This window comes from Panulirus ornatus, chromosome 12 (genome assembly GCF_036320965.1).
Source record: "Panulirus ornatus isolate Po-2019 chromosome 12, ASM3632096v1, whole genome shotgun sequence".
Classification (NCBI taxonomy): domain Eukaryota; kingdom Metazoa; phylum Arthropoda; class Malacostraca; order Decapoda; family Palinuridae; genus Panulirus; species Panulirus ornatus.
Window position 1 is genome coordinate 24,762,535 of NC_092235.1, and position 7,799 is coordinate 24,770,333.

At 35.8% G+C, this 7,799-nt stretch overlaps 1 protein-coding gene across 5 annotated transcripts in view; it reads left to right on the forward strand.

Moving 5' to 3' along the window:
• Positions 1-5,272, forward strand: part of LOC139751882 (uncharacterized) — a 91,433-nt gene extending 86,161 nt beyond the window's left edge. For all 5 annotated transcript variants that reach the window (XM_071667536.1, XM_071667537.1, XM_071667539.1 and 2 more), the window contains one exon: positions 400-5,272. In XM_071667536.1, coding sequence (XP_071523637.1) covers positions 400-4,550 — 4,151 coding nt within the window. In that variant the 3' untranslated portion in view covers positions 4,551-5,272. The remainder of the gene's footprint in view (positions 1-399) is intronic.
• The last annotated feature ends 2,527 nt before the right edge of the window (positions 5,273-7,799 follow it).

A 7,799-nucleotide genomic window follows, 5' to 3' on the forward strand; every position in this document is an offset into this window, starting at 1 on the left:
TTGAATGGAGAAAAATTGAAGGAAGTGAAGTGTTTTAGATGTCTAGGAGTGGACTTGGCAGCGAATGGAACCATGGAAGTGGAAGTGAGTCATAGGGTGGAGGTTGGGGGCGAAGGTCCTGGGAGCAATGAAAAATGTGGAAAGAGAGGATGTTATCTTGGAGAGCAAAAATGGGCATGTTTGAAAGAATAGTAGTTCCAACAGTTTTATATGGTTGTGAGGCATGGGTTATAGATAGGGTTGTATGGAGAAGTGTTGATGTGTTGGAAATGAAATGTTTGAGGACAAGAGGTGGTATGGGGTGGTTCCTGCAGTACCTTGCTAATATTGGAAATAGCAGGCATGCTGGATTTAATGCCTTGGATTCTTTATTTTATCTTTATAATCTGTTTTTTTCAGGATTGGACCGGAGAAGTAGACGATTATTGAGAATGTGTCATCCACTGAAAGTCAAGTTAAAGCGGCTACAAAAGAGGCTAGTGGATCGAATGTTGCGTTTGGGAGGACCAACAGCCCCATGCATTGATTTGACAGAGGAAAACCAGATGGACAGCAGATTGGCTTCTCTTGGGTGTCCAGTTTTGCCTGCCAATAACAGCTTGCCTGATTCTAAAACAGAATGCTGGGACAATAATCTTGCAGAGATGTGCAGGAAGGAGAGTTCATTTAACCTTAAGGTGTCATCATCCAGCAAAGCTGTAGATGATGTGTCGTGGATGCAAGGTTTAAAGAAGGTCCATGGAAATTCTTTTGTTCCTGGGGGTAGTGGCATTCTGGACTCTGGGGGAGTGTTCAGCAATAGCCTGACTCCAAAGCACAATGCTCAATTAGGCATAAGTGGACTAAATCCAAATGCTTCAGTTCATCAGAGTTCACTGAAACTGATTCCATTGCTTTGTCATGGGAGCCAGCAGTTATCAGCAGATCCACAGCTTCTATTACAAACTGTTGGCCAGAAAACTCAGATGGCACAATTTACCAGTAGGAATCAGTTGGGTCAGACATTAGTTCTTCCTGTTGATGGGTCTGGCTTTCCTGTGAAACTTAAATCTTCATCCTCTGCTGACATATCTTTAATTCCATTGAATTCTCTTCCATGTAAGACAAGTAATAGTCAAGTAAACAGTGATATATTGAAGCCACTATCAAAAAAAAAATATGGCATTTGTGATCCTCAGTCCAGTGTTCGGGGACATAAAGTGAATGAACAGAATAGTAATGACTTAGAAGTAGGTGTTCCTAGTGGAGCAGTATTTGGATCATCAGGTTACCATCAAAGTCAAAATAAACACTTTGCATCATCCCAGAGCCAAAGCATGCTGAAAGTCAGTCAGAGAATGAATTCCCATGTAGTGCCTCATATGTCGGAGAATGATAGTAGTGTGCCATTGATAAATGCAAATGTCACTCTTTCAAACATCACACATACAAGAACAAACTCTTCTATTGAAATAATTGATCTTTCTAGTGATGATGATGACATGGCTCGGGATCATGGACAAAGTGAAGCAGACAATGCTCCACAGCAGTTGGATGGTCTTGCATGTTATCCTCATACAGGTGCTAAAGTGCCAGATTCTTCAGATTATTCATTGCCAAAAAATGGGAATAGCCATTGGTCGTCTAAACAGAAGTCCCACTGTGGAGCTGGACGCGTAGGGGACTTGGCGACCAATGGCCAGCCCCCAAACGTCCCGCCCAATGCAGCAGCTTCTCCCGTCCCACGTGCTTTGTTCCTACCATCCTACACTGTTCCATTGCTAGATTGTCACAACCCACAGGCAAAGGGTAACAGCCGAAAACGGAAAAATGAAGGACCTTATTATGGTGGGGGAAAAGCCATAATTTTAGATATTTCTGGTGATGGGCTGAAAATTTCCAATGAAAGGGATATCATGAACACTGTATCTCCAAGCTCAAAAAACTGTGTGTTTACCAAGGAAGACAACTTGGTGACTTTAATACCTAAAGAAATTATTCCTGGTACACCAGAAGAGTTACGGAATGGTCACCCCTCACCTTTACCTGATGTCACTTTTCTGAAGGTATCTAATCAAACTGATGGATCTGGAAACAAAACATATACCCAAGAGAATCCCAGATTTATCATAGATGAAGATATTAGTTTTAAGTCACCATTTCAAATAGATGAGAACAGTATTTTCAGTAGCCCATCAGTGAAACACAGACAAAAAGTGTGTGAATCCTCTGAGGAACACATGAACAGATTGAGAGTGGTTGACACTCATGGTAAACATATTTCATCAAATGAGACACCAGTTGGTGGGTTTATTAGTAATATTGTGAACACAGTTAATAAGGATGTAGATATGTTAAATTTCACTATTTTAACTGGTAGAAATGGCAGACCAAAGTGCACTTCTGCTAGTGATTTGACCCTGAATGAAAATTCACTTTCCAAGTTGCACAAAGGTGTATCAGTTTTAGGAAAATCTCAAAAAGAGAAAAATTCAGCAAAGCAACAGACTGATGGTGCAAATAAAGGTAGGGACAGGACTGAATGTTCAGAAGTGCACAAACTTCTTATGGATGAGTGTCGAGAGCTTAGGCAGAAAGGTTTGGGGGAACTTAGATGCTTAGATCTCCAGGATACTAGATTAACCAGAAGTTGTGTGGATAGACTTGTTCCCAGTAAAACACGGAGAAAAAGTAGTAGCAGATTGAAATACTGTGGAGGTTTAGATTCCACGGCTAAGCTTAGAATAAAAACTGTAAATATATCTGAAATAGGTACCACAAAGAGCTGTAATATAGACTCCACAACAGGCTTTAGAAATGGTGCCACAAACTTGCATCATGCAAGCCCTTCGATGGTGCCAAATGATTGTATAACTGGCTGTATTGATGAAAATGGAAATTCTGCCTCATATTTGAAAATGCTGACTAATAGGGAATCCTTAAGTAGTTGCCAAAATGGCTCAGGTGCAAAAAAAGCAAGTTTTGGAGTAATATCGGAAAGTAACAGAAAATGCAGTGAAAGTAGAGTTAGTGGAAATGGAAAAGAGTTTGCTGATGTAAATTTTGAAAAAAATCAGTTTAGAAAACAACCCCCTGTCAGTTACAGTGGTAAGTTGTTTAAGAACAATGAAGGTGTTGAAGAAGAAGGGAAAGGTTTAACCAATGAATATAGTGCCCATGCTGAATGCATTGGAGAGGTGTCAGCTGCAGAAAAGAAACGTCTTAACATAAGTCGAAGGGAACTTTTAAATTTAGCCAATGATGAATGGAAAGAAATGTTCTTTAGGGGATTTCATCCTATGAAGAATGTGGGGCCTCTTCTAAAGAAGATAGAACAATTAGGGTACCGTATGCCAAAACAAGGAGGATCCCAAATTTGTGTCAACACTGTACATGATTCTTGTCAAGGCCAGGAGCAGAAGAAAAGTCCTAAGAAATATAATAAAGGAAAAAACTTTGTTAATGAGCTAAAATCACTTGTGCAGGATGAATGCAAGGAAATGAGTCGCAAGGGTTTTCATCCGTCAAAATTTGCTTTACCAGAGATTAAAAGAGCAAAGTGTCCTGTTTGGAGTAAAGCTGTTGTTAAGGTGAATGTTTCATCCACAACCCAGTTAGAGGCAAGGCCTGAATGTATGGGTGAAACAGCAGAAGAATGTGGTGCTTTACCAGCTCATATTCCATCCCCGGAAAAACCACAGAATGGCAAACATTCAGATGAATTAAAAGTTATTCTAAAACCTGACCCAGGAACTTCGAAAATGTTGATGAACAGTGTGAAAAAGTACACTGAAGGAAGTAACTTAAATGCTAAAAATACAAAAGTGAAAAGAAAATCGGACTCTGCTGTACAACTAGAATCCAGTGTACAGCTTGATTCCGTTGTACAACCAAAGACTCCAAGTACAAAGAAGAGTAAAGTTAAAAATAATGCCCTTATGAGGGAGCTGAATAATTTAGGGAAAGATGAGTGGAAAGAAATTCGTGGAACGGGCTTCCATCCATCAGATATCGTAGGATCAGATGTGAAATACCTTAATTCCAGTTCAGATGAAGAAGATAGTCCTTTAAATTTTTCAAAATCTGAATCACCTATTCAGTGTAGAACAGCTGAAAAGCAAAGAAATTCATGTACAACAGAAAAAGAAAAGAAGGTATCAGTGAAAATGAATCGTGAACTTTATCTTCTTTTGAGTGATGAGTGCAAGGAACTGAAAAGAACTGGAAAGTATGTTAAAAAATTTAATTCACATTTGAGGAGGCCTCTGCATTTGAAAGGTCTCAAGACACGGGTTAGACATAGAAGTACCACATTATTATGTAGAAATTACAAAAGAGACCGAAGTGCTTTACCGACTCAGTTGAATAATTTATCAGGTCGTGCATCCAAATCTGGTGTTATGAATGTTTCTACCAAAAAGCGTGCATGTCTTCAAGTGAGAAGCACCCGGTCTCAATATAATGTTCGTAGTAATATTGAAGTGTTCACTCCACGAAGTTCACACCGTCAGATTTTACACACAGAAACAGCCATGTGTGTGCTAAATTACAGAGTACCAAACATTAACTAAGTATTTATTTTTTATGAAGAAAGCACATGCTATATCAGGGTTCTTCTGATTTTCTTTAAAAGTCTTTCATTCATACAGAATATGTGATATGACCTATCAAAAATTCAGACCACACGGTTTTCTACTGTTGAAGCAAACCCATTGTCATTGATCCAGTTATCATTGCTTAGATATTTGGATTTTGCTCTAATCTATAAATTTGAAGAGATTCATATGAATATACTAAAGTTTTGTTTCTTCTGGTGTAAATTGTTATACTTTTAGTGTATTCTGTGTGATGCAGTATTATGCAGTTATTTTACAATTCTAAATAGCAGAAAGTAGCATGTGAATGTATTTTCATCTCTTGGTTTAGATAGCATGATTTTAGAATTTGATGTCACAATTCTTTTTTAATCTGATTTGTGTCCAAACAGTGACCAAAGATAGCTTTTCCAAGGAAAATGGCATTGATTCCATATTGATCTTGCAGTCATGGGTTGATTTTGATACACTCTCTAGAAGTTGTTTGAAACTGTTTTATTTTTGTGTTCTTTATGTTGCCTAAAAAATATAAGTATTGAATGATTTATTTGTCACATACTTTTGGATGTGGATTTCCAAAAATGCCCCTTGAACTCCAGCAAAATGTTATGTGCTGCACTCTCAACTATGGTCTCTTATGGGCTGTTTTGATTTAATGAAGGCATTTTATGCTACTCAGAAGTAAACATACTTTTCTATAGATTGTGTATACACTGTACCCTTGGATTGTTATGATAAACATCCGGAAAGGTGCCTGTTGTTTAGCCATTGTATGAAATGATGGACAAAAAAATTTTGCTCAGTATATCAAGCTATATGCAAAACAATTCCACCCATTGAGAATCAGGTTCCTTTAAATTTTGATTAACACAGACATTATTTTCACTGAACTTGATTTGTATGGCAAGACATTAGTTAAATGTTTTATTTGATGTTTATTAGAATTTATTTTGAAGATGTGGGATGTATTTATTACCTTAAGTTGATGAAAGAAGTTATGTACAAGAATGATTTCGTAATCAATAGTTCAGTATTTTTATCATAAGATGTACGGTAATATGTAATTGATTATAGTCAAAGAAAGAAAAAAGAATGGAAGAACTTATGAAAAAGATAACTGAGGCATTTCATGCAGTGTGATATGATTACTAGGTAAGTAGGTAGGTAATGTTTTTGTCCGATGTCTCTTAATAGCATTTGACTTTTTTGGGTAATGTACAGTGTTGTGGTACAAACTTAGTTTAACCACATTACCAAATATATTTTCTTTTATATATTTTGAGTGGTGAGAAGCTTTTTATTTCAAGTGTATAGCTAATTTGAATGAGATTTTCACTGTATTGTCAAAAAAGATATATAAAGTTAAAATGAAACCACATGGTTAAATGTAATACTTTTGATTGGGTATTGTTGATGACCTTAGTTGCAGTTAGTGGTATGAGGAAGATAACTTGCCTACAGGAATAAGGATTATGGGAACTCTGAATATTGTACTTAAAATTTTTTTTATAGATTTAAAATTAAGGAAAATATGTTCAGTATTATTGTTTTATAGTTTCAGAGCTAAAATTTAAACTGTATATAGATTTTTTCCACTTTTCTACCCTGTATATTAACTTGAATAACTAGGAACACAAATCAAAAATATATTCACATGAATGGAGACCAGTGATAAAATATTTCTCTATTATCTATGGAATTTAGTTATATTTTTAAATTGCCGTTTCCATGACCTGTATGATTACCCAGGTAGATCTCTGTTAAACAGTTACCTTACATTTTACAGTCGTAAAATTCCTTTACAGAAGTTATATTTGATATTACTTTCTGATCCTAGTTTTCTGATTATATTGACTGTGTAACTATTATCTTTACCATAAACTTCTGGTCATTCCACTGCAACACCATTCATAACCCTCCACCATCATGTATCCATTACTACCACCAGCATGACACTTAAGCACATCCGTTCTTCTCTCTTCTGTCCTTTATTCCATTCTGCTATCTCCTTTCTTGTCTCTTATTTTCCCATTTCTTTTCCAAACCTTCTATTACCTTTTGAAAATTCATGTGTATCACTTTCATCCCTTTCTTCATCTATCCTCCCTTCTCCAGACTCTTCTGCTTATTTGAACCCTTTCTTCCTTGTCATTCTTTTCCACTTTCTTATATCTCTTCTTACCCACTTTCCTTGGCTTTTTTTTTTATATAGAGTGGGTATTTTTCATGGAAACTAACTGCTTCATCTTAATTTTCACCCTGTTTCAAAGTTGGTGTGAATTTTCTTAAAAGTGCTTTGTGTGCTGTCTTGTATTTTTTTCTTTTTTAATTAAAAACCTGTATGCAAGATGTCTGTAAGTGTAACTATATTTATTGTTTAGAAAATATGAATGCATTTTACTTGTAGTTTGGTCCCATGTAGAATCTTATTCAGGTAATGTGGCTGCAGTACATATTTATACAGTGGGTTATTGGTTTTCAAGAGCATATAAAGAGAATTCAGCAGTGATATTTTTCACTAATTTCAACATATTGCAGTAGTATGCTATAATATAGCAAAAAGAAATAGCTGCTTTTATGACTTTACCCATCCAACACTGATATAAATCACAATGAAAAGAAAAGTTGGGAAGTTCTATCATTTTTATGACATTTTTCATTGTGCATTGTTTCTGTAGTGAAATTCAGGTATGTTTACCTAAAATTTAAGTATTCCCAAAATCATGAATTGAAGAATTTCTGTGAAAAACTGTTTTAGATCACAAATATGAAGGTTCCTAAAATAGTTTTATGCAAGTATTTTTTAAAGAAACTACCGATCAGTTTGATTTGAGTGTTTGTTGTGAATTAAGAATTTTATCAAGTATTACCTTAATTGAGTGTGATTGAACAAATGGAAGGGTATCTGAAGAGGCCCGTTTATTCCTCTATTAAGATGAGTCTCAGATCATGGTGATGTATTGGCTGGAGTTGATTTATTAGCAGAGTAATGTGACAGTTTCTGTTGCAGATGTTTCATTTGATGCTCATTACAGTGATTGATATTACTTCTGCTTTAGATTCTTTATTTGTCAGAAACAGTTTGGTTGATGGATAGATTTATACTTTTCAGTCATATCGTAGAGACTGCATGTAGAAAAGTATTCTGAAATTATCAAGCATCCAAGATGAAGGAAGATAATTTGAATTTTTTTTTTTAAATTTGTAGTGTAATGCAACTCATTA